Genomic DNA, 27,453 nt, shown 5'->3' with positions numbered 1-27,453 from the left:
GCTTAAGTGGTTAACAATTTATAAACCAAAGAATATTGTATTTACTGATGACTCTTCTATATATTTTCATCATAACCAATAAATAATGTATATTGTGGTGAATTATTTGTTTAAAGTTTTATAATATTTGTTTTATCTAGATTTAAGGCTACCTTGTTAGCAGTGGCCATGCGGTCTGAGGCGAGGGCCTTGAGTAGCTTGGTCGCTGGGACCGTGGGTTTAAATCCAACTCAAGCCGTGGATGCTTGTCCGCGTTTTTCTGTGTTGTGCTGTCCTATGTTCATGTAGAGGCTTTGTGATGAGCCAATCCCTCGTCTAAGGAGTCGTACCGAATGTCTATAGATCAACCCAACAAAAAGTTGGGACCTGCAGTGCTCAGGCACTTGAAGAACGGATCGTTCCCAGTATCTAGTTGTTAGCATTATACCAGATACTCATATGAGAGAGAACTATGTTTGAAACTGTACAGAAATCATCAAAATGTTTACAAGAAATTATCACACTAGTGTCATCAGCGAATGTAATAGGCTTTGATAAGATATTTATTTATATTACAACAAATAAAAGTCCCAGAATTGACCCTTGAGGGAACTCCATGTTTACTGTTTCCCAGTTTGAGAAAAAATGCTGGGTTACTGTTCAGATAGCAATACAACGTGGAACTACTTTCTCAAACCAAGTGTTGCTTATCACAATTCTTTTAAGAGAAGAGGGAAGTATATGCTTGTTTTATGATTGCTTTGGTTTCATGATAACTGAAAGGAACAGAACACAGAGTTAGACTTCACAGTTCTGGCAGTCCCTCTTTCCTAAAAGAAATGTAATTTGAAGGTATCTTAACTGCAAATTCACTAATGTCACTTTTTCTGCACCAGGGGTTTGTAATGTTCTGTCACTGATGTAGTTTATGCTGGCTGTGTACATTTTTTTTAATATGTTGTTATTCTGTGTGATAAAATAAGTTAACACCTAAATTAAATTTTTAATTTTAAGCAGATGTCAATAAAAATAATAAATTGTGAGATATAAATTCACTATGTTTGGTAGTAGCTTATTGGTTCTAAGGATGGCACCAACAACATCATTACCTTGCACTAGCCCTTCCACAAGCAGAATATTTGCAAGTAAACATGGAGCCAGTTCAAAAAAATAATGAAAGCGAGTCTAATGTCCACTCTGCTTAATGGTCTGTCAATCTCACTTTGTGACAGGTATGTGGTGATTTCATTTGATAGTACTGTATTTTTATCAGTATTTATTTATGTAAGCATTGCTATTCCAAGTAAAAAAATGAAAGTGAATGATAAATTATGAGTTTCCCAAGGGAGTCAAATTTTAAACACTCTAATTCTTTATGGAATTATACAAAAAGCACTTTGTATAATTTGCAAAGAGACTGTGGTAGTGATAACCTTAAGAGGCATTGTGTTATTGCAACATGCTTCAAGTATCATTTTTAGAGTGATAAAGTTTGGTGTCTGAATTGCAGCATGATGCTTAAACATATATTGTTTGAGGAAAGAAGTATGAGATTTCATGATATCAAAATATAAGCCTGTTCATGTGTTCAGAATTTGCGACAGATGTGTAACATAGATTACTGAACATTTGAATGAGATTAATTTTCATCTTCAAGGCAAGGACCAACTTCTTCACATCATCTGTAATTGTATTACAGGAGTTCAGATAAAACTCGTATTATGAACTGCCAACTGGAAGCTGATAATTGTATGCCAACATGGGATATGGGGATTTAAATGTTTGGTACTTCAGAGGTTAAAAGGGTATCAAATATAATTTAGAAACTAGAGAAAATACTGTCAACAAGCATATATACTATGCTATATTCATGTGAGAAAGTTAATTTACTTTGAGAGCTGCCTGTAGTTTTGTGTTTTTGTAATCATTCTCACACACACATTTTTGTGCATACACATACACTCATGCACATGCAAAAATAGACTGATGAGTGGACAAACAGATATCATGTTGTGACTGCAAGCATATTTTACAATTCAACCTCTAACTTAAAAATAAACTTAAATTTAACATAAATGTTAGTGGTCAGAGTTTATGTACATAACATGTTCTGGTTATAGATGAAGTCTGAAGTTTGAAGACTGAAGCTAGCTCAGCCAGGGGGCTCAACAGCTAGAGTTTTGATTCTCTTACTTTTTACCTGAATATGGAAGAAAATTCAGCTTCTGAAAAGTTGGTTTTATTTTTGTATATATAATTTAGATGACGAGTTACCCTCAGTGAACTAGTGGTTAGCATGCTCTCCACTAGACTCAAGGTTCACGGGTTCAAACCCGGCCCAGGTCGACAGAATTTTAAGGGTGATAAAAATACTTAGCACAACTTCCTTCGGAGGGGAAGTAAAGCTGGTGGTCCCATGTCATAGATTTACGGCATGTGAAAGAACCTTACGAGCATGAAACAAGATGTTTCATAAGCAAAATTTAGCAGCCATTTCTCACCCAAGTCTCCTGATTCACTGCTAGATGGTTCTGGCAGTCAAATCAGGATTGAGTAGAAATTGTGCAGAGTCAGTGGGCTGGTCATTCACTACTTATAAATGCACACCTCAAGACCAAGAAACCTCTGTAAAAAATCCCACAACTGGGTTGTAGAGCGAAGAAAGAAGACTAAGAATTTAGACGATGGACAAAGTCCTGGAATCCAATTTTTACAAAACGTAGTGGTTATATTGCCATAACTTCTGGAGTGCCTGTTTATTTAATAATACTTTATCTATTGTACTGTTTACATAGCATTGATGATGGAGTGATATGTGAATGAAAAATTAGAAAGGGTGTAGAGGAGTGATTGTAATATGTTATCCCAGAATTTGCCTGGAATTACTAAAGCAAATCATCTCTGTTAGGATAGCTGGACTCTGTGCTGTTTTGAGTATGGCAGGACCATGACTTAGGTGTATATAGTGGCATTTCCGCCACATGAAATGTAATGGTTATACAGCTATGTCTCTGACAGCTGGACAGTAGCATCCAACATTATAACAGCAAGACTGCTTCATTGTGAATTAACAATGTCTGTAGTGCTGGTTGTCATTAATTTTGTTGCAGGCAGCGCAAGGTGCGGTGAGACTGGAGGGTGATGTGATCACTGCAAATGGGTCTATCATTAGTGGTCAGCTTGGAAGAGGGGACTCCATTTCATTGGAAGATGCAGCTTCAGTTTGCAGTTGTAGTTGTAGCTGCTACCCAGATCCAGCCAAACTGGCTAGGCACCGGTACACAGTGCGCCGCTCTCCTGGAAAGATCTCACACCTACTTCCATTACAGCCTCTAGGACTCCAGCAGGGGACAAAGGAATACATGTGCAGAGAAGTGCACAACCATCGTGCCTCCATCTGACAACTCCTCAGTGCCAGTGTTGCCAATGGACAACTTGGTCTGGTGCTGCTGGTGACTTATAGTGGGACGCCATCTTGTGAAGTGGTGTTTTGATGCTCATTGACATAGAAATTACTGACATAGTTTTCAAGTTTACATCACAAATCATCATTATAAATATTTTACATTTGTTTCTTCTTAGTGATACTTAGGAATGGAGACAGCACTGAATTATTTTCAGACAATATTTCCCTAATTCAAAGACATTTCATTCTGCTAAATAAGTACATGTGTGAATCCCTTTTGTCCAGGCAAAGTTTCTTGAACCCTTCACTTTACATAATAATTACCATTTTACATCCAACCAGTTCTGCATATTTGATGATTTATTTTACCTAATTTCTTGTTCAGCAGAAAATTTCTACATTCTCCACAAGTTTCATGTGGACTGCTGTGCATAGAAAACTTCACTTGGGCTCCCATACCTTCCATGTGTTTGTGAGGACACGCCTGTCTGTGATGATGATGTTCAAAACTGAATGTATGCTACTGATTTGGTTTTAAAAGTTGAAATGTTGGTATCTTTACTGTATGATCTTCATACAGGGAAATATTTTCAGTGCTTAAGGCAAGAGCCACACATTATTTCTCATTAGATACAAAACATCTAACCAAACCTTCATTGTGGTTCTGGGACCATGAGAAGTGTAGAATAAAAGGGCATTATGTAGAGTCCAGCCACATGACAGGTTAAAGGTTAAGGCCTGAAAAGATGATTGAGGTTGTGGTATTGTGCTGGCTCCTCAGACCTGACACAGCTCAATAGTTCTGAGCTCTGTAAAGATGATTAACAGTTAAGAACCAAGGCATTCAGCAAAGAAATTATACTTCCATGCCACTTTGTTGTATTTATGATACTTTTATTTAAAACGCTGGCTTAAAGCTTTATAACCTCTTTATACTTTGGTATACAGCAATTATGACGATGGTTTGGAGTGAATAATGGATGTGAAGTTGATTGAGCTTCCTGATTATAGGACTGTCAGTATATTAACTCAGAACTTTAACTTAAAACAAGAATCTGCATTTCTGTATTGACATTTCTTTGACATCAGATGTAGTGGTTATAAATCTGTGACTCAGTTCTTTTGGAGAAGTTTCCTCCACACTATGCGTAATGTTTAGGTATACTACCAGAGAATTGTTTGTGAAAATGGAATGCACAATGAGAAGGTAAGCTTTGCATAAAATCAGTCAGCTGGTGTCACTGGATAATCATTGAGCTGAAGAAATTGGTTCGTCATTTTATAATTAGCTGTTCTTTGTAATATTGTATAGAAAGCTATGATGGATAGTACCACCAGACTGGAAAGGATCAAACTCAAGCACTATCTATGTTTAAATAAATAAAGCAGGGTCCCAGATGACAGGAATATTACGATTGTAAACTGTCACTGAACTTCATAATCTTCCTCTTAAGTAATGACAATAATTACTAAGTGACACAAAACCCACTCAATATTTAAACAGAATAAGTTCTTTCATATTTTATTATGCGGATTTGAAATTAGTAATTTTCTTCTGTTGCGATATATTTAGAAGCTTAAAATACTTAGAGTTTCAAGCAGTCCATGGTATCACCTACAAAGTGAGGTCCAAATTGCTTTAAATTTAATTTTGAAGAGCCAAGAAACCCATTGTTTAATAAGAGCATGTTACAAGGACACCAGTAACAAGTGAGCACTAATCCATGCAGACAGGGGAGTTTGTTGGAGATAAAGCTTTGCACATTCTTAATCCCTTGGCATTAGATCTGAACAGAGATAGGACACACACTACAGTGTGAAAAATTATTTGACCCAAGGGCATGCAGATCTTCCTGCAAGTTTATACTGACAGAGATTCTGTCATCTTGAAATGTGTTTTGAAGTAACTTCAGATCTCCTTTGAATAAATAATAACAGTAAAATAGAAGAAAGCGGGATATTTACTGGGAGTCATGACTGCACCCTTTGCATGTCAGAATATGCAAAGTAATGAACTGCAATTTATTGTTTGTTGATGTTTTTAGGAAATACACTGGCTTACATTTTTTATAGTTCTGCTGATGCCTCTGTCATAAAATCTTTCTATCAGTAAACATATTGGAACTATGAAAAACTTTCAAAATATGAATATGTAGTAGCTATAATCTGGCATAGAAACTGTTTAGAATCATCCATTGACGTGCTGTAAGAAAACAAACATGACTCAGCATGTATTAATCAGCCATGAAAGCAAATCCTTTCCATGTTCATGGAAGTATTGTTCAGTTTCCTCAGGTATTAAATAGTTCTGACTCTACTGGAAGGAATTAAATAACAAAACTGACCAGATCAAAGATACTGTGCTTACTCTCATGTCTTAGTCACTAAAAAACTGCAAAATATTTGCAACATTATATGAAAAGTACTCAATGGTAGTACCATCTTGCAGACAAAATGTTGTTCCATGTATCAGTGGTATTAGTAAAATGATAGCTGGTATTTACAAAGACAGTACAAAACAAATCTGGCATAATTGATGTGCTCTTGGCCAGCAGAAGGAAATATGAATGAGGTATTTGATGTGACAGTGATCTTGAAACAGTTTAAGAAAAGGCATGCTAAATATTTGAGTTTTGAAATTGGGATGGTTTGTTAACCTTTAAAGGCCCACCATATCTTTTAAGACAGCATCCGTAGGTGGCCCATCATATGCTTCAAAAGACAGCATGCATCACTATTGCTTTGTGATTGTTGCATTGGTTTCTAATCCTCAAAATCAATGTCGGTAAAGTCTAAAAGGATGACCATATAATCTTAATAAGTTTTCTCGTCAAAAGAACCCTATAATATTCTTTTGTAAATATTTTACCTTACTTTAACAACTAACAGCTGAAATTTATAAGTGGGAAAGACCTCCTTATTTTATGCTATGCTTTATAGCATTAAAATAAAGACAGAGTAAAAGGCTGTAAACTATTTCATTAATGTGATATGAAATGGGCACAAGTTAACTATTGATACATGCTAATAAGTGGTCCTTTCAAATTTCATAATTTTTATTTATGTGTGGGTTGATTATAACATTATTTTTAGAGTACAATTTCAAAGGCACATATTTATATACACCTAATCAAGCTTCAGTTAGGGAAGCAATGCATAAGATATTTTTATAGTAATTCTCTGGTATAATTGTGGGTTTCGCTGAAGCAACAAATTCTAGAAGGGTTTATGTCCTTTACTGGCATGGTAATATATATGCTTGTTCTGGTTTAGTGGTTTATTTCACCGTACCTTTAACATTGGTGTGGTCTACTGTCATGGTCAGATCCCAGCTCTGTATTTGTATAATTTTCTCATTTTCATAACAAGTTATAATCAATAAATAAATAGCAGAGCCCTTTAAATGTCTCCAATAAGTGAAGAAAATACCGTATCAGGACTGTACACAGATCAAGATTCTGAAGAGAACTTTTTAGATGAGGAGCCAGGTGTTTGGAACATTTTTTTCTTCCCCTCTTCCCATATTCAAAAGAGAATAGCTTGCAGTAGTGTTACATTGGATTGTAATGCAGCACCTGTTATCAAGGATGACTTTTCTCTCATTGAATACTCCAAAGACATTTTCACTAAGTTTGTGGGCACATTATTAGTGAAGGACTGAAGTCTGTAGTGCCATCAATGTGAACATCCTACAAGTAACTAGAAGCCTGCAACTACAAGAGATCACAGGTGAAGAGATAAGAATATTCAGTGCACTTATTCTCTAAATGGGGCACAGGTAGAGAATTTTCACTGAGGAGCTGCTGTTGCACAACATACAGTATTAGATATCTGTCTTCTCTAAATTAATTATTCACAATTACCTTTTTTATATTTTGACATTATACCAATAACTCAACTGCCCCGCCCACCCACTGCTGCAAGCAGAGAAAAGAAGAATTAGGATCGTACATGGCATTTCACACATCCTGATCCATTTCCTACAACATAAAATGTGCTTACTGTAATATTGTTTGCCAACAGCAGGAATGCCCCAAAACTTTGGCTCCAGAGCTCTGAAAAGGAATAAATAGAATCCTGTGAGAAGAGATCATAGCAATATTACAGCATTGTGCTGGAAAGATAAGGGATGTATCACAACCATCTGCAGCTGAGGGGAATTTTTGGTATGAATCATGGAATGCTCAGGAGCCCCCCAGTAATGCAAAACTGACTCACATGAGCTATGTTGATACAAGTGACAGGATAGGCATAATGGAGAAGAGAAGTTGGTTGAACCTAACTTTGTGTGCCTGTATAGCAGGAATAAAGAATTCTGCAGTTCCTTATCAGAGTGATAAGATATATTTACATGATGCATTCACATTTTAAGGAACATACATTAATGAAATCACAGTATTTTCAAAATATTAGTCTAATGATGGCAGAAAATATAAATATGTACAATATTCCTTTTGATTGGAAATAATCTTGCAGAGCCATGGCTTGAGGAACAGTTTTAAGTGCAGAAGTAAACTTTTCTGAACAATGTGTATTTTATTTCATGCTTGTATGTGGGTTTTTAAGAAAGATACATTGTTTTATCGGAACACATGCACAGCTTAGCATAACTGTGGGATTTAACTTGGACTAACAGAAGATATGAGGATTTAAATCCCTGGTACTTTAAAGGTTAATGAATTCAACACCAGCTCAACTATAGTTAATACTTGTAACCCCGTCAGTGAATCAAACATTTGTGTTGTTTAACTAAACATACATTATGGTACATTTCTCTGCACCATATGTAATGATAATATTCTAATGACTTTGTTGTCAGGGTATTTTTTATTAAAAGGGTGCACCATGTAAAGTAAGATTTGCTTTGAAGTAGAAGATGCTCTATATTGTGCACCTACTCGTTACACTCCTTTTAAATTTGAAGAATTTGGCAGAAAGAAATGGAGAGATTATAAATGTAGACTCTAAAGGGACACCCGAGGCAACTTAAACCACTGGCTTCCAGGAGGTACATAAGGTTTGTCTGGTCCAGGACTGTGATACACCACTTGGTAATGGAGATAGTCTCCACTTGGATGTACAGTACAGAAATACTCATATTGATTCTTCCAATACAACAGTAGATTATTGAAAAAATATTGATTCCGTTATCTGTTTTCTTCCAATAGAAATCCAATCTTCCATCACTGAAATAACTGTTTTTCGGTGAATTTAAACTGTTTGTTCCTGTGATAGTGTTCAAAGTTTCGTACAAATTTTAGATGGATGGTGTCAAGGTTATGTCCAGGTTATGAATAATGTCAATTTTTAAATCCAGCTGTTTTGCTATTGACCAACATTAATTATGCCAGCAGTATTTAGTGGTAAGTCAAAGAAATCTTTTCTGGTATCAGTATATTTACTCCCATAGATTATCCGTTTTTACCTTCATTCTTGAAGTGGAAATACATAGGAGTCCTTTTCACAATAAGGAAATGACATACATTTAAGAAGCAACATTATATGTTTTATTGTAATACAGATTTGTTAGTTGCATGATGTTAGGTAGTGGTAACTCATGAGTCTGAGGTAGGCTGAGGACAGTAAGATTTTCAGAGCAGTTGGAAATATTCTCTATACATGTTTAATTACATAACTCGCTTAATGTTACTTGGAATTTTAATTGACGCATTGATCATATGAGGATGCCAGTACTATTGTTGATTTAATTATTCAAGATGTGTGTTACGGAAAGGAATAAAGGAGAATGTGTGTGCAGTTTCCTTATCTGCAAACTGCTGTTAAGATGAAGTGAATTATGAGAGTAAATATGGTAATTGAGAAGCTTCTGTACTCTTTATGCCCTCTGTGCCATACGTCAAAGGGAGACCCAGGACATTTGCAGTTCATGTGATTTATTTTTTATACCTATTCTACACATTGAAATGAAACAAGAAATACATACACAGGAGTCTAAGAAACTAAAATGAAATGCAAATATTAGATGCTTTTTCATGTTTCTTATCAGTGAAAGGCATGACTATTCTCTAACTGGACTTCAGGCCACTCATCCCTTTTGAACCAGTGCACATTATGCATTATTGTTCATAGGAGATTACAAATGGAATGCAACAATAACAGTGTTGGAGTATCTTGAACTTAGTATTGATTACAAATATTTATTACTGTAGAAGAATGGTCCTTACTGAGGCCTTTTTTGTAGAAAGAAAGGTAACAGTTCTTTGAGGTTATGTATAACAGTTTTAATGATTTTGACGACTATGTTCTATTTTGAAGAAGAGGTGCCAGTACTGAATACTGATGAATACTGCTAAAATGAAAACACTGGTTCTTCACACACAGGCACAATGCACCCTTCCTTAATGGTCACCTCATCTGCATGGCAACTGATTGATCAGTCAACATATCAAACAGTTCAAGTCTAAACCTAAAGACTACACTTAAAACAAACATGTTCATTCTGGAATTCCTTTCAGATGTTATCAGATTTTGTGATTATACTGCCATTATTTGTTCATCAGAGATGAAAACTGAGGCCACCATATGGTAAGGTGAGGTTGACATAAGGTAAGAGAGTTTTCATTGTGCATATTGCCTTCACCCTCACAGTATGCTGTGTAGACATGGTTAATTATATACCAGTACTATGTTTAATATTGACCATTGTCTGAGATATATTTGATTCAGACTACTTTTAAAAGTAAGCTCTTCTTGTATTCAGGTGACTGGTTGTCATTATATGTACAGATTCTTTTATTATTTTAGGCTTGTTGACAACAAAGTTGTGAAAACCATCCACTAGTTTCATCATGTACAACTGTTTGTCTTCATGTAATAACTTGATAATCACCAAAATAATTTTAGTAAAGTTTGATATTGGAGAGTATTAGTAAAATTCATCATCACATTCCAATTTTTCTTAAAATCAGACAGCAGTAATATTAGTTAACAGTGATTTTTGTTTCTCCCAATTTGTTTGGTCAGTGTCTAAGAGAATTTAGTGGTGATTTGAAAAAAATGTAGTTCTGAATTTTTCACTGTTCATGGTTTTGATGAAATTCTAACTTTATTTTTAATTAAAAATTGAAAATGCATACGATATCCTTTACAGAAATATCTGATACACAGAATTTGTGCTTTCACAATTTGTGTTGGTGGACGAAACTCTTATCTGCTCTGCTAAGTGTCCAGCAATAATCTGTAAGGATATTTTGGTTCATCTGCCCTAATATGAATTTTCCAAGATAGAGCTTCCTTGATAGAATTGCTGTTCATGTCCATCACCTCCCCAAGACTGAGGAAAAAGTCTTAAGTGTGAATAAGAAATGTATTTTTAAAGGTATGTTAAATTTTATTTCTTTGTAAGCCTCAAAAAGCTCATCATTATATTCAGAATAGTTGGGTGAATGGCCTTTGCTTGAAAAATTTTGTATCACGGCTTTAAAGGCTCTCCATGCTCTTCTTTCAGAAACATTTACAGCTGTCAGAAGCATCATCTATGATCAGTCTTTGTTCTGAAGACCATCATATATGACCTGTTATATTTTTGTGATACAGGACATTTTTATTTCAAGTACAGGAAACCTCACCATCGTTGTTCATGACCTGAACAAAATTTCATCATAATATTGGTATAATAAATAAACCACTGTCACAAACAGTTTAGAGAATTGGGTTTAACTAAACTTTTTTAGTACATGCTGATGAAATGCTTGAGACAACTTTATATTACTCATAAACTCACACTGTAAATTTCAAATTAATTTATCTCACAGTATTCTTGTACTTATTGAGTCTGAGGATGCATCACATGCAAATAACAGAACATGGAACATCAATTGTGCATTTATCATAACCTCTCTGATTAACCTTTATTATCCATGTGATGCAGCTAATGCAGTGTTTAGCTGGTTATGCACTGCACTAGCATACCACTGGACCATTAACCCTGCGGCCGAACTGGCCTGCGAGTATACAATATGGGAATTTAAATCTGCTATTCCCCCATGATAAAGGTTAAGCAGGAATTAGATTAAGTACAGTTTTGTCAGTTATGGCTTATTTAAATGAGATACAAAATATCGTAGATAACATCTGAATTAGGAGAAACTAATTTATACTTGCATGAATGTAGATTAAGAATGCTTTTCACTTTAATCCATTTGTAATCCTTGTTTAGCCAGTTTGCTTGCTACAAAACCTGCAACCAGAATCACAAGTAAGCTGAACAAAATAGGCATAAAATACAACAGTAATATACCAATATGCTCAGGTGGCAAAAACAGAAAACCAGAGGGACTTGTTTTAAGTGTCTCACAGATAATTCAGAAAATGAAACTTTTAAAACTACAGGTAGCCCTCGATTTACGCCCAGGAGGGTTACCTGTATATTGAAGTGTGTGTAAGGGTTTCATATTCCATGCCCTATATATATAACACATCATTATATGCACAAGTGAAGAAAATGTACAGTATAGTATATAGTAATTAAAAACAGGCACAGTTCATATTAATGCTTATTTCACACTAAAACCTCAACTTGAGTTTGCTCTTAATTTCCTTCTTTGGGCTGCTTGAACATACATGGGTAATGGATCACACACACACTCACACATATACATATTCTTGGCTTGGGTTCCTTGATCAGAAAAGGCTGACTGATCTATGATGCACACCAACAGTGTTGGATGCTGACAGTCACTTTCACCATTACTCACTCCCATCATAAGACTTCTTTAAGTCTCACCCTCAATAGATCTTCCACCAGAGGCTCCAAGAGATCCTGACTGCTTCTCCTCAGTATCAGAGGGCCCAGTAGCTGAGTCATCTGGTGCAGTGAGAAAAAAACCAAAACTTTGCATAAGTTTGTATTGATCAGCCTGCTGGAACCTGATGTCTGTTAAACATCTCCTGGGATGAAGATTTCTGTCTTCTGGGTTATTGCGCTGTGTAGTCTGGTCGATGTTAACCAACGTTTCGGAGGTCATACTGCCTCCATCATCAGGGCGATGAGTATGAAGATTTCTGTCTTCTGGGTTGTTGCGCTGTGTAGTCTGGTCGATGTTAACCAACGTTTCGGAGGTCATACTGCCTCCGTCATCAGGGCGTCATCGCCCTGATGACGGAGGCAGTATGACCTCTGAAACGTTGGTTAACATCGACCAGACTACACAGCGCAATAACCCAGAAGACAGAAATCTTCATATTCACCGCTGTGAGAACCTCAAGTCTTACATCTCCTGGGATCACTACAGTAACCATTCTGACAACTGTTTTATGTCCTTATTCATTGGTCATCCCATGAATAACTAGGGAAGTACTGTTATCTCCCTGAGAGATTTGTATTGGTGTGGGGAAGGGTGGAAGACTAATTATAATGGAAGATCGCCTTGTATCTCAATGGCACAGTTTATGACACTGCGCCCCCAGTGCCACACAGGCATCTGCATGGTAGCTAATACCTAACTTTAGAGCATCACCACTGCTGCTTCTTGGGACCATCCAGAGAGGTGGGTGGGGTGATTTGATTTTCCCCCACAGTGGATAGATTAATGGTCATACCTGGACTTATTTATTCTGGAATTAAGCAGTGGCTGTTGTTATTTATACCCCTACAGATGTAAGGGCTAGTAGAGAATACTGTCAGAATGATATTTAATACAGAGTGTGAAAAGGTGGGTGAGGCTTTATAGAGTGCATCCTAACTTTTAGAAATTTGTAAGAAACAAAATGTCTCTAAAGAACTACATTTATATGTATTTTTGATCTTTCCTTGTTTTATTTGTCATTATATTTAACTCACCAATAGACTAAACAATTTAACTGTTTTTAATATGCCTGAAAAAACCTTATTTCAACAAATGTCATGGAATATCTGTTACATGATGTAACTTCTGTAGTTGACGATGATGTAAAGTAATGCTTTTAACTGTTGGAACAATTCTGCTGGAATATCTCCAACTGCAGTGACTACAGAAGGTAATTTTGGGCAAGTTTATGTGTATTTTGTTCAGCATATTTATGGGTAATGCCACAGTCCTATGTATATACTTCATATTGTCTTGGTTTCCCCACCACAGTTAAATTCCAGTTACAGTGATACTGCTCATCACTTCATCCCCATGCATGTTTATCAGTACTTCCTAAGTTTGTTTTAAGCCTCTATGAATCTGAAACATGTCTTAAGGTAATCAGTTTTCTTTCCATTAGAACCAACATTTTGTAAATATGTCAATTCAAATGTGAGAATGCTTCAAGTGTGCTCTGCCATAATAAAGCAATTCTTTTTTTAAAACTGAAATATAACTAACACAGATTTGTGTGTCTTAAACCTCATCCTCACACACACCACTATCCAGGGCTTATAAGCAACAGAAGTAGATTTAAAATTTAATTTCCTCTGTACCAGGTGCAATCCTTATACTGCCCTATAACCTGGATAACAGCACCCCATATGTGAAAATGGAAGACACCACATGAAAGTGAGAGTGGAGATATGCATTCTATGCTCTACAACTAGATGGTTTAGACAAAAGCATAAAAATGCTAAAATCACTCTTCCTGATGCAATCAGATGTAGAAATAATAGGTGGAAACATGTACATTATGTAACAAATGGAGAACTTGGTCATAACACTGAACTATGCTGGTAATAATAATGCAATTAAATGACTCAAAATCAGATTTATTTTATAATCTTTATTGTAAATTATTTGCTTATACATAATTTCTTCAGAATCAGGCAGATAGCTTACAATACTGAATTTCATGTGTTGTTCATTGGATCCACTGGCACAAGTCAGGTTTGCTCTAATGCAGATTTCCTACATCAAAGTTTGTTTAATCTAGCCACCCTTATGGAGCCAAGTTTTTCATACAGATGAACAGAACATAAGTGAAATACAATTTTTTGCACACATACTTTGATGTTAGTGTCTACCTGCTTCATCTCTTTTCACTAAAAAAAATATAATACTTATAATTCCAATTTTCCATTTCCTTGCATCCTTATAATTTGAGAATAGATGATAAAGCAAGTACTGACAGATGTACCTTGGATGCTGCTACCCAGGTGATAATATCAAGGATGTAAGTGATAATTATGTCACATTAAAAGTGCTATCTTGAAGCTTTATTACTTTGTATACTAAAGTTCTAATTATACAGTGCCTGGTACTGATTGACAACAGATTAAACATCATATACTTTTAGTCACAAAGTGTATTGGAAATAGTATTATATTTTGAAAATCAAATCACATGAAGTTTTTTACCAGTTGAGGAAAACCTCAATAGTGCACCATTAATAAAATAACATTCATGAAAGCATATTTAGTTACTCGGCAAGTATAAACCAGCATGTTCTTGGTAACACACCCTGCCTCTTGGATGATTCTTGCACATATATCATTCACATTTTGATAAACATTGTCTTTTACAAATCTATAAAAAAATATATGGGGTTTACATCTGGAGAATTAGGAGGCAAGCAAGCACATTCCACCCTTCAATAAAGAAACTCCATGCTCAAAATGACTTGAACATAATTGGAGAAGTGAGTTGTTACACTGTTTAATTGAAATACTGTTCCAGCAAGTGCATGGGGTAAACCAGTGTTCCCCGTCACTGCAAGAAAGGTTCCACAAGTCACCACAGGCTCTTCAAAAAGGGCCAATAAATTTCATTTGTCATCAAGGCACACCACATGTTTCATAATTGTGATCATTTTAATTTCTGATAAACAATACTTGTGTCTGTTGACTGTTCTGCATATATAAAACTTGACTTGATCAGAAAAGGAAATTATCTCCATGAATGTTTCATCCTTTTCAATGTAGGAAAACATCTGTAAGGCAAACAAACAGGCCTCTTGTTTCATGACCTGTACATATTGATTTTGGTCTTTTTGGTTTAACACCATGTAAACTTGTAGGTAGAGGCCCTAAAGGTGGAGACAGTATGTTCCTTCAGAATATTTGTGTCAACCTACAAGTCCACACAAAGTTACAAACAAGAAGACCAGCATCAATATCTTCACCATTGTGGGAACCTAAAATCTCGCATGATTTGTATATGTTATCTTCTAAACTGATTGAAGGTTCTAAGCTCTAGCACATCATCATGTACAGTTAAGTGAAGCAGGTCTAACTCTGAACCTGCTGTGTGAACAGACTTACCAAGGTCCCTCTGAAATGTTTCAACTTCATATTCCATACTGTCCTGGGCCAATGTTTGACATGGATGCTGATATTATTGCAAGGCATTTTTTTATAATAAATTCTTCTTCAACTGCCAGCCATGTCAAGTGTTGAAAGATGAAAATGCCAACGTTTTGAGAACCATCTTTATCCTTGTCCTCAGGGTACTTAAGTATGAAGATGGTTCTTGAAACGTTGGTTTCTCTCCATTCAATCACCTGACATGACTGGTAGCCTGAGAAGAATTCATTATACTTGGTCACCATGAAAGCTTCATATCAAAGAAGAAATTTTTTTGTTCTTTTGTTATCATAGATCTGTAAATTTAAGCTTTTTGATTTGCACAAAACACACTAAACATATGTAGAATGGAGGTGTATAATTTTAACTTTGCAGGTCACAGAACACAATGTACTTTCAGATGCATGAATACATCTTTTCTCCAACTTAAGTGTAACATTTGCTTAGTTATGGTAGTGCCATGGTCACGCACCTATAAGGTAGTCAGGAACAGTGTAGTGGGGGAATGAAGGATAATTACTGAGAATAGAGAAACCCTGTAATAAAGCAACTAGTGACACCCACATGAAGATCATAACACATAATCATGAAATCACATGTGAATTTCTGTCATGCATCAGACACATAGAAAGTTATGTCTTCCCTGAAGCTATAACATGTGAATAACGAGTTGATATTGCCTTTAACCTGAATGGAGTTAAAATATTGGATGCCTTGGAACTGTGAGGAATTTGCTATTTTAAGGAATTGCAGTTTTGTTAAATTTGTTTCAATATTTATGAACTGCTTTCCATGTGTTAAACAAACCATGCATGAATATGTAACAAGTAAAAGAATGTTTCTTAATGTAAAAATATTTTAATATATGAAATTTATATAAAATCTTTATATTTGTTATAAAATAATTACATCTAAAATAAACACATATAACTATTCTGGTATATCTTGTACTTTTGTTTGATAAACATAATAAGTAAACAGCAATTTTAATACTACTACATGTGAGTTGGAGAAATGATCAGCATATCGTTCTTCAAAAATAATTAGACAACAGATGTAATTAGGACGCTGCATCAGTGTCATGAACTAGTACACAGTCTCCTTCAGTGCAGTGGCTATTCTGATAGCTGTGTAAGATCAGACATTTGGAATCTTATTATTTTCTGCCATTACTTTGAAAGAGACAGCACTGCTTCATGCTGTTCTGCCAATTTTCACATTACAAGTGTAAGGACTGATGAATAAAAATATAATTCAAATCTCTGTCTCAATAATTTTCAGTCTTCTGATTTTAATTCAGCTACAAGCTCATCATTGCTGTGACCTGGCGATGCTTCATTTTTACTACTATTTTTTTACTCTTGTTTTCAGAATTACAATACTAATTATGGTTTTTGTCGTAGTTTCTGAACATTTTATGTAATTAATTGTAACAACATTTTTAGAAATTGAAGTTGTTTTTAACTGAGGAGTGGGACTTCTCATACCTGGGGTGAAATTTAGGATTACATGGACCCTGGCCAGTACAGAACCTCCATCTTGATGTTCTATACTACCTCTATCTTGATATTCTGTACTAATAATTGTGCATCCCATGTTCTTTTGTCATATGCAGTAAACTAGAAACTACTGAAGCAACTTAAAAAGGATTGAGTGAGGATACTTCCTACCTAGCAGGTAGTTTTATCAAAGACAAGTTGCAAAACTATCAAACTGCAATTCCTGTGTCAATAATTAAAAAATACCCATGTACTAAAATCAGACTTGCAAAGACATCAAAATCCAAAATGAAAATAATTTGGAATGAAACACAAGAAATGTAATGAATACATAATACATAACATGTCTTCAAGACCTAATAAAGACTGCACAAAAATGTGTAGTCAATGACAAACATTATTAGCTGTTCTCTACAGACGTGGCATATTTAACATGACCAAAGATAAAACGAAACAATAATTTCACTCAAAATGACTTTGCACTTTTATAATTAAAATATCAAATAAAAGAGCTGTTTCACAAAAAGCATCATTTTTGGCATTGATTTATTTGGAAATGAACCTTCAAGATCCATAAAAATAATACACTTGTTTTTGAACTAAATAAATATAATTTGTTTAAGGAAGATCTCAAAAAAGGTTTGGCAAAATAATTCTGGTGCATTTATTAATAGTTGATCTCTGAGCTTTGTAAATGGCAATATTCCCTACACAAGAATTCTTCAGGGGTACTCTTCACCCAGTCACTTCCATATGCAAAAACACATCTAGGTCTTTATGTAAAGTACCTGTTATTTTTTGTCTAATCTTAACCAAAACTGGGAATATGTTGATATAATTGAGCAGAACTTCCTTATGTAAAATGTCACGGAAATTCTTTCAGTACATGCATACAAATTGTTGGATGAAGTGATTTTAGTACAATCGGCAGGAATGTGAACGAAACTAAAAAGGCTCATTCTGTGTACTTCTGCCTTCTGAAACTGAAAAGGTGAATTCTCGCTCTCACAGACCTTCATCAAACTAAATTTGTATAAAAAAAGGAATTGAATGACTGAGGAAGAAAAGGAAATGTAAGTAGATGTGTGTGTGTAGAAGATAAGAAGGCACTGAGAAGAACAGCATGGCAAGCCATATTCTTTGAAACAAATAAGATACTATTTCTGATTCAGTATCAGAGCTTTATGCTACTGGTTTCGGGTTAATTTTTTACGAAGTTCAATTGAGTTCATATAACTGCTAATTTTTCATTTTGATACTATCTTTCACTTTGTCTTTGTTTCCTTAACATCAAAGAGCTACCAGCATATGAGGAATAAAAGTGTTTTATAACTCATGAATGCTCACATGTATACTTGTTAATAAACTGAAGATACTGTAATATGCAGTTGTTTTCACAGTTACATGTTGGTATATTGATGTCACAATTTATGTTTAATGAGCAATCATTCATACATATGCAACAAAAAGTTATTCACAATGATGGAAATGTAAATAGCTTCAGTTATAACCCTGTCTTTACTGCAGAAACTGGCAAACACCTAAGGATTTTGTATGCTGCATATTTTGCACTTAAATTCAATCTTGGTAGGGTTATTAAATAGTCGGGGAAGACAGAGGACAAACATGGCCATCTTATGGGTTTTAGTGTGGCGTAGACCTTTAAAATTCTTTCAGACTACATAGGACTACAACCTAGAAGACAGACATCTTCATATTCACTGCTGTGAGAACCTCATATTCTGCACAGAAACACAAGTTAATTTCACACAGAAGGTTCAATGAAAATTTATGCACCATAGAAATCAAAATACTATCACTGCCTAAATATAAAATAAATTTGAAAAATATATTGAATTAAATGTGTTAGAGGAAGTTAAACCAGTCTGCTCTTTTACAATATTCTTCAAGAATTCATGGCTTTCATCTCAAACGGTACTTCTGGCCTTGACACCCATGTCAAATTATAGCTGCCATGAACCTTCTAGGTTATATTGCTGTATAGTCTGGGACACGTTTACCAACGTTTCAGATGTCCTTGCTGCCTCTATAATCAGGGCCATCACCCTGATGATGGAGCCATCTTTGAATTCACAGACATGAAAACATCTACTACTGCTGTCATAATGAGAAGCGGGCTAATAATATGTTTGTTACTGTCACTGGACCGCCTTCCGTAACGTAAGGTTCTTTTTGTGGTTTATCGCGGCGGATACATGCTAACTTACCAACTTACTTCATAGATTTATTGGTCGTAATGTTGGTATTAATATATGAGTTTATGACGGACAGAATCCGAGAATGTTGGTATTACTCTGTGGAACATTGTAATCTATGACCGGTGTGCTGTGAATGTGCAATGCAGTGTAATTGTTTAGTGTTTTAGTCGGTAGTCATGTGAATTGTTTGATCGTATTCTTAACTTTATACAACTTTTTTAGGTCACCTGTTTTTAAATTAAAATAGGTACTTGCACTGCAATTATTTAGAGTGAATTCTCGGACTCGGAACCGTATAGTGATAGAGATTTATTTTGTGTAGGACATGTAGTGGCAAAAGCATAAGAGACGGGAAGCGTTGGTTTACGTATTAAAGTAAGTCGTTTTATAATTGCTTTGATTAATTGCTGTTTCAGCTAAATGTGATGTGACTGGTAATATGATTGTGCTTGTAGTGGTATGTTGAGATTAAATACACTATGTTTATGTAGTGAGAATTGTATCGTAGAGGTGAAGTGATTTTTTGTTGGCTGTTCGAAATATTTAAACCCGGATATGGCGAAAGTTGGAACAGATGCGTTTTTCTTCAGTGATTGTATGTACTGGTGAAGAAAGGTAGTCAGTGCTGATCCATTTGCTATTGAGGTACATGCTATGAATACTGTGGTTGGTGATTTTGTTGAAAGCGGTAGTTGCCAACGTCAAGTTATAATTTGATTCTTGAGGAAATGAAAAGAATTACAGAATCTCCAGGAAGGAGAACCAGCTTTAGTGTTCAGCAGAATATGCCATGCAGACTAAACAAAGTAAAATTTATAGAGATACAATTGTGGAAAGACTTTATCTATCAGTAGGTGGTTTTAAGTTTGCAAGGTGTACCTTTGTATGAAATGTACCACTGCTGAAGATATATATTGTAAAATATAAGTGAATACCTTTCATGGTTTTTTTTTCTTTATGTATGTAATGTGAAGGGGAGATTGAACAAACTGGTTTGTCTTTCCATATTTAGAACACCAGGAACTATTTGCCTGCTAGTCTTATTGGTAGCCAAAGTAATGGTCATTGTAGGAGAATGTTGGTGATGCATGTCCTGATGGGGAGAAGAATTGAATGAGTATGCTGGTGAATAACCAGACATCTTCAGCTTAATATCAAAATAATCCTATCTTGTTTTGCATTATGTTCACACGTGGTTTCTACTGGATGTGGATTTTTTGGAATCTTGTTTGTAGTCATTAACTTGATGCATTTTTTATGATATGTATGTTATTGTCTGTATGTCTGGAATACAAGGAGCAAAGTTATATTGGCACATATCATGATCGGTGAAGAGGAGGGTGTCATGGAGATAAGGCTCTATACCTCATTTCCAGGAGTAGATGGAGGTCAATTCTTATCTTCTTGGTTCATCAACTGGAAACCCCCCCCCTGTTAAGTAGCCTCCTGAGAGCTGGTTAGTTAGGTTGCTGGACATTGCAGTGAAGAGAAAAATTGCAAGTGTCTCTGATCGATACAAAACCCCAGTTTTCCAGTTCATGATCTGTCATTAACTCTACAAGCACATGTGCAGTATATTCATTATACAAAGGCGCTATGTTTTGTCAGTTTAATGATGGGCTAGTCCTGCATAAGTCTCTTTGTGCCTTGAAGTTTCTGCTTCAAATCTGATCATTCCTATGTGTTACTTCTGTCTGTCCTTGGTGATTTGTTGTGACATACTTTAAATGCCTTTATCACCAATACAGCTTTTTAATTCTAAGGTTATTTAATGACACTGTTCTTGCTATGGACATAATACCAAATGAGATTGCAGGATGATTGTGTATGGTTATTTGAAAATAATGGGAAAGGAAGTTGTTGTAGCTTATTTCAAGGGGCCGTCTTTGCAAGGAATGGTTGAGGGAAGCAACAAAACAAAAAGACAGAATGTATGGTGCCCTGATCTGAATTTGAACCAAGTACTGGTATTGTATAAATACAAGTGAGGTGTTACAACTCATGATTTATGAGAGTAAGGGTCTTTACAAAATGGTGAATAAAATGATGATTATGTTTGTTTTGATCTGAGGTTTCTCTTTGGAAGATGAGTGAAATGGCAAGAGAGTCTGAACTAATTGCTTGCAAACTATAACAGTAATCACCCACCATAAACAAGGGCAACTGAAACTATGCATTAGCAACTGATCATTGCACATGGTTGTCTGCGGATGTGTATCACCAACCTTACCCAAACTAACCTAACCCAAATTAACCAAAATCAACAAGAACTGTGCACTAGTAGCTGATCATGCATATTGTCATCTGCCCATGCACCATTGTGCATTGTCATCTGCAGACTTACCGCCATGAAATCCTCAAATCCTACATATATTTTGCTTGTTAGATTTCCTGCCCAGATTGTGCATTATTATTAGATGCTCTCCCCTTGCATTTGGTCACTCACAGATATTAAACTGTTTGTTCTTGCTGCTGTCCACCACTTTCACTCTCCCACTTACGGCTGACCCAGCTGGTCCCATTACACAAATCTAGTCATTCGAGATGACTCGAGAAGCTATGAGCACTATAGTAAGATGGGCATTCAAGTCAGCTGATGCAATTGCAGTTGACTGTGAGAGGCTGTGATAGTAACTCATGCTCCCACAGCAAATGTTTGTGACAGTACATTTCCTGACTTCATGACATTGTAGGGATAGCAATGAAGTTTGTGATCAACTTAGAAGAAATTTTTTTGAAGTGCTGCTTGTCCTTTTTTTTCAGCCAAAGTCTAACATATAACTATGGTTTTCAGAGTTTACCGACGTGACTAAATCTTGAAAACTAAAATTATACATTGCTTGATATTATTTGGTTCAAAAACTGTTTCACTGTTCTAATTCCAAAACCAAGGTTGTATACATGAAACAGTAATTTTGTCATTGTGTTGCATGGTAATGAAATGTAGTCTCTTACTTTGAGTGAAGGACTGTTTCAAGGTGCCCAGGAAAATGTGATTTTAAGAAGGATGAAATAAATGTGAATTATGATGAGGAACTTGATGGTTGAAATGGGTCTTATAGTATATGTAGGAGGCTAAGATGGGTTGGTCATGTAGCTAGAATATGGAAACAAGAAATGCATACAGAATTTTTATATGGAACCTCTTGTAATATGACTACTCATAAACTGTGTGGACATTTAATAGGTTTTATAGATGGGTGGAACTGGCTTAGAATTGTCTTTTGGCAGGCTTTGGTATCAGCAGTGTTGAAATACAAAATATCATGGTATATGCAGGTGACATAATTATATGGGAACCAAATGAAGACACCTTAAAAAATAAATTCCGAGGGGATGTTCAATGTATTGAGTTGTGATTAAATCTCAGTTTAGATAAATGTGATTATGAAAATAAGCTGGAAGGCAGGGGGCATGGGAAGGATAACATGTAATAACCAGGTTGTAAAAGAAGTACTTAGGAAGTGAAATAATGACAATGGAAATGTTAGAGAAGAGATAACAGAAATAATAAAAAATGTTGGGAAATGTTACCAATTAATGAGGGACATACTTTTGAAATATAAAATGTGTAAGAAGTGGAAAAATATTGCTACATACACCTGTATTAATGCATATAGCAGGAGCTTGTATATGGATTAAGCTATATAGTACTATATGAGTGGCAGTGTAGATGCAGTTTTTAAGAAGTAGAGAAGAAAATGCCTAAAGAGATAAAAAAATAGAGAAAATCTGAAGTTAACACCTTGGAACACAAACTAACAAATGATTTGGTGTGAGAATGTTTTATGAATGAGTAAAGATAAAATTCAAAGAAAGCTTTGAACATAAAAGTGAAAGGAAAACATCCAAGAGAGAGACCAAGGTAAAGATGGGAACAATAAGACCATGTGATGTAACTGATGAGGGGGTGCATGAGTGGGAAGACAGGGTTAGGTGAAGAGGCTTGGTTGTCAGATGACCCACTGACAGTGGAATTATAGGAAGAAGAAGAATAAAAATAGTAATATTCATATTCTACTATTAGAGAGTTGTGCTGATGAACCTCATTGATTTCTAGCATTTTAAGTGATACCACATTTTCTGTTTTAGGTGTGTACTATACTGGTTCGAATGGATAGAGACAATCCGTTGGTCTGCAGTGTGACACCTGGGAAAAGTGAGGAGAACCAAGTGGACTCAGAATCAGATAACATTGATGTGTTTTATGAGTTTCCACACTTGAACAATTCGTTTGAAGACTTGGAAGAAGAATTGGGAAAGAAGGGGCTGCTGTCTCATGTTGTCGAGCCTAGTGACGGAGCACTTGAAGTTATGGGAATTGAAAACACATGGTAATGTTGGTTTGAATTCTGTGAAAATATGCGTGCCTGTTTTTTCATCTACAGGTATGGTAAGAAAAACGGCAATACAGTGTGTCTCAAATGGTTCAGATAATTATTAATTACTAAATTTATTGAACCAAAGCTGTTGTGATAATGATGTAAATGGTTATACAGGGTGGGTGGGAAGTAAGTAGGCATTAAATAATCACTATGCATTGAAAATATAGAGGTTATAACCATTTCTCAATGCCTACTTACTTCCCACCCACCTGTATATGCAGAAACACTTGAAGTGTTCACTGTATGCATCACAAGTCCCACTACAAATGTCAAGACTGTGTTGAAGTTCGTACGTGCACTGCATCATTGCTTCATCAACTGTCATTGCCAAGCCATTTTACACTTGGGCTTCTTGTACTGCCATACATGACAGTAAACATCTGTATATATTTCAAGTTATTTCATCGTTGTATCTGCTTTGGTTCACTGAATATAGCAAATTGTAACTGAACATCGGGTTTGAGTGATCAGCACTCCTACCCCATATTTGGGAGGTCCCATTTTCAAATTTGGCCTGGATTCTAACTGTTCTGACTGGGTTTTCTTATGGTTTTCCTCAGTCCCTCCAGTTATATGTTGGAATGGTATCTTACATTAGGCTATGACTGCTTCCTTCCACACCCTTTCCAATTCATTGTTCACTATTTTCCCCCTATTCAATATTATATGGTCTGTGGCATTGAAAATGTTGAATCAACTGTAAATAAATAACAGATTACAATTGTCTTAATCATTCTTTGACAGCTTGTATCACTGTGTGAATGATGAAAAGAAAATAAAGTAAGAAAAAAATACTGTCATGTAGGTGCTTGAAGGGAGAGGAGGTATAGCTCCTTCTCATTCTTAACCTTGCCACTAGGTAGGGGTTATTTACCCCTGGGAAAGGACCCCAGTACCCATTGGACAGGAGGTTGGGTAGGCCCTATAGCCAGTATGGATGCAGGGGCTAGAGGAAAAATCCTCTACCATTGTGGATCGAACCCTGGTTGTCCATTCCTTAGGCAGTCACTATACCGATTGAGCTACCCTCGCTCATGCAGGAAGATCATAGGCTCAGTAATATCATATCAACCCCTCCCACTCAGCCCCTGCTGTGTTAACTCTTAAGCACTTAGGTATTTAACTGGTTGTAATCTGCAGCTGTCCAGAATTTAAATACAAGTGGCTGCAAAGCATTTTAATAATTTCAAGCATGTTAACAAGTCTGTAACTAATGCAATTTTTATGGTAAACAAATGCAGTAAACTTTGTGTTTGTGAAGAAAGATTGTAGTATCACATAGTATAACATCAAATCTGAAAATGACCAAACAAAAGTGATACACATTTTTATTTTAAATTTTTGGCATTTACTTTCAAAAGAGAACATTTGTTTCTTCACAACATGGTTCTGCAATATAAAATCATGCCTGTGTGGCATGCACTGCTCAATTTTTCTGCTCTGCAGTGATGGCTGTTATTGTTTATGTGGGAATGAATGCAAACAGTGCTGCTCTGCTCTGTTGTTTTATGGCTGTTGTTCAAATGGCAGACACAGATGGGCATACAATATTGCGTGCAGAGGATTCTGAAAAAGATGTAGAAAATATCGGGTCTACAATTTATGTCTTTCGGGGCGTGCTTGCATTGCGTTGTCGGCTGGCGATCTGTTGACGTGGGTGGGACTAGTCCGTGTTTTTCCCATGAGTCACAGGCGAATCAGTTTCAGTGCTGCCAGTAACAGGGAGCTGCGAGTGTTTCTCGTAACTGATACATGTTATTACATTAATTTTCTTACCTTAAATAATTAAATATACATGTTACGGAATCGGTTTTCAGCGATAATTACCCCATGAAGAAAAGAAGAAGACTTTTGCTAGTAACTACCGGGTCTGCAATTTATGAGGCTGCGGTCGTGCTTGGATTGCGTCGTCGGCCGGTGCTCTGTTGATGTGGGCGGAAGTTGTGCGCATTCTTCCGGTGGGTGACCGGCGGATCAGTTTCAGTGCCGCTAGTAACAGCGAACTACGAATATTTCTCGTCATTGATACATGTTATTACATTAATTGTTCTGACCTTAAACCACAAAAGATGTTCAAAGTGACTTCCTTGTGCTTGCAGGCAATTCACATCTCGTTAACATGTTTCGAAATACTCGACGAAGCTCTTCTTGGGATATTGCCAAAATGAATTGTCGAATATTTTCTTTAAGTTCTTCTGCAGTGTGCGGATTGTTTACATAAACTTTGTTCTTTAGCATGCCCCACAGGTAAAAATCGCAAGGGTTTAAGTCTTGGGAACGCGGAGGCCACTGATCGATTACTTGTTCACCAAACACTTCTCTTAATGCTAACATCGACCGATTAGCTGTGTGAGCTGTAGCATTATCTTGCATGAAGAAACCGTAAGTCTTTTCTTCATCGGTCATTTCTTGGAAAAAGGGTCTAAGTATTAAATTTACATAACGTTCACAATTAATTGTTTCATTATAAAAGATTGGCCCTATTATTCTCTTGGAGGTAACTGCACACCAGACTCCAACCTTAATGTCATGAAGAGGATGTTCATGCAACTGATGTGGATTTTCGGAACTGTAGTAGCGGTTGTTTTGAGTGTTGACATATCCACTTAAATGCAGCCATGCTTCATCACTAAAAAACAATAGCTCTGGATTAACAATCCCATCATGCACGGATCCCAACAACCAATTGCAGAAATGAATCCCGTACTATGAATTTTTTTTACTAAGCTCTCTATCATGGGCCTGCTAGGAACACTTACACCGGGAAAATATCTGCGAAATTTACGGCAGCATCTTCCGTAGGATGAATATTTGGCATATGTTTCGACTGAGAACACACGTTGCTTAATACTATACACAATATTATCAACATCAATCTGCTACGAGAGACGCAGTGAAACTGATTTGCCTGTGACTCATGGGAAGAACACGGACTAGTCCCGCCCACGTCAGCAGATCGCCAGTCGACAACGCAATGCAAGCACACCCCAAAAGACATAAATTGTAGACCTGGTACTTCAGAATGCTCAAAAAGAAATAAAAACAGTGAAGCAGGAATCTGAGCTGACAGTACATGTTATCTCACTGTATGAGAAAAGTCACACCTCTGTATTTTGACAGTTATAGGTTTGTCAATTCAACTGTTGTAGTGAAGGTTATAGCAATTGTTAATCATCAGTCTAATAAGATTGGAGGGTAAGTAATCACAGTTATTTTAGTAGTACCTCTACACCATCTTAAAGTGATATTTATGGAGAAGGTTCATGAATTAAGTTGGTTTTATGCAATTATTACACACAGATATCACTTCCTTCCACATTCCTCTGGTTGCACTATTTTTATCATCATCCTGATACCTTGACCTTTAAAAGGACATGTGATGCGTAAATGCATCACTTATTACACTGACAGGATAATGTGTGATGCTTATAGTACAGACACTTTTCAGTTTTTAATGGACATCTCTTTCAGTTAGTATTTCTGAAGTATGCTTTTATGTGTAGTCAAAGAAAAATCTGGAGATTTTATACTTTTCCTTGTTAGAAACCTTCTGAACGAAGGTGTACGAGCACCCCCAGCCTACCATGAGAGGAAGATGTACCCCAGAGGCTACAAAATTAACATGGCTAGTCCAGTTATGACTGGAACTGGGCTAACAATTGAAAGAGGCTGCATTGTTGCCTTTGTTCTGCATGCAAAAGGTTACACAAACTGTATTCATTTGTGACAAGTGTGAGGTTGGATTATG

The 27,453-nt window shown here is 36.0% G+C and overlaps 2 protein-coding genes across 6 annotated transcripts in view; both read left to right on the top strand.

The window, feature by feature from the left end:
* Positions 1–9,208, top strand: part of Task6 (TWIK-related acid-sensitive K[+] channel 6) — a 55,599-nt gene extending 46,391 nt beyond the window's left edge. For both annotated transcript variants that reach the window (XM_022062685.2, XM_087345119.1), the window contains one exon: positions 3,090–9,208. In XM_022062685.2, coding sequence (XP_021918377.1) covers positions 3,090–3,380 — 291 coding nt within the window. In that variant the 3' untranslated portion in view covers positions 3,381–9,208. The remainder of the gene's footprint in view (positions 1–3,089) is intronic.
* Positions 9,209–19,416: 10,208 nt separating this feature from the next.
* Positions 19,417–27,453, top strand: part of LOC110829197 (uncharacterized) — a 39,891-nt gene continuing 31,854 nt past the window's right edge. For 2 of the 4 annotated variants that reach the window (XM_087345116.1, XM_087345118.1), the window contains exons 1-3: positions 19,417–19,695; positions 23,413–23,654; positions 26,826–26,900. In XM_087345116.1, the coding sequence (XP_087201242.1) occupies positions 23,434–23,654; positions 26,826–26,900 (296 nt within the window). In that variant the 5' untranslated portion in view covers positions 19,417–19,695; positions 23,413–23,433. Of the gene's footprint in view, positions 19,696–19,717; positions 19,966–23,412; positions 23,655–26,825; positions 26,901–27,453 lie in introns of those variants that run through there. The other 2 variants (XM_087345117.1, XM_022062689.2) reach the window with 2 other exon arrangements.

Source organism: Zootermopsis nevadensis, unplaced genomic scaffold (genome assembly GCF_977971745.1).
Source record: "Zootermopsis nevadensis isolate Lab colony 2312 unplaced genomic scaffold, Znev_1.0 Znev_ptg000008l, whole genome shotgun sequence".
NCBI classification, from domain to species: Eukaryota; Metazoa; Arthropoda; class Insecta; order Blattodea; family Termopsidae; genus Zootermopsis; species Zootermopsis nevadensis.
This window is presented reverse-complemented; position numbering and strand designations above follow the sequence as displayed.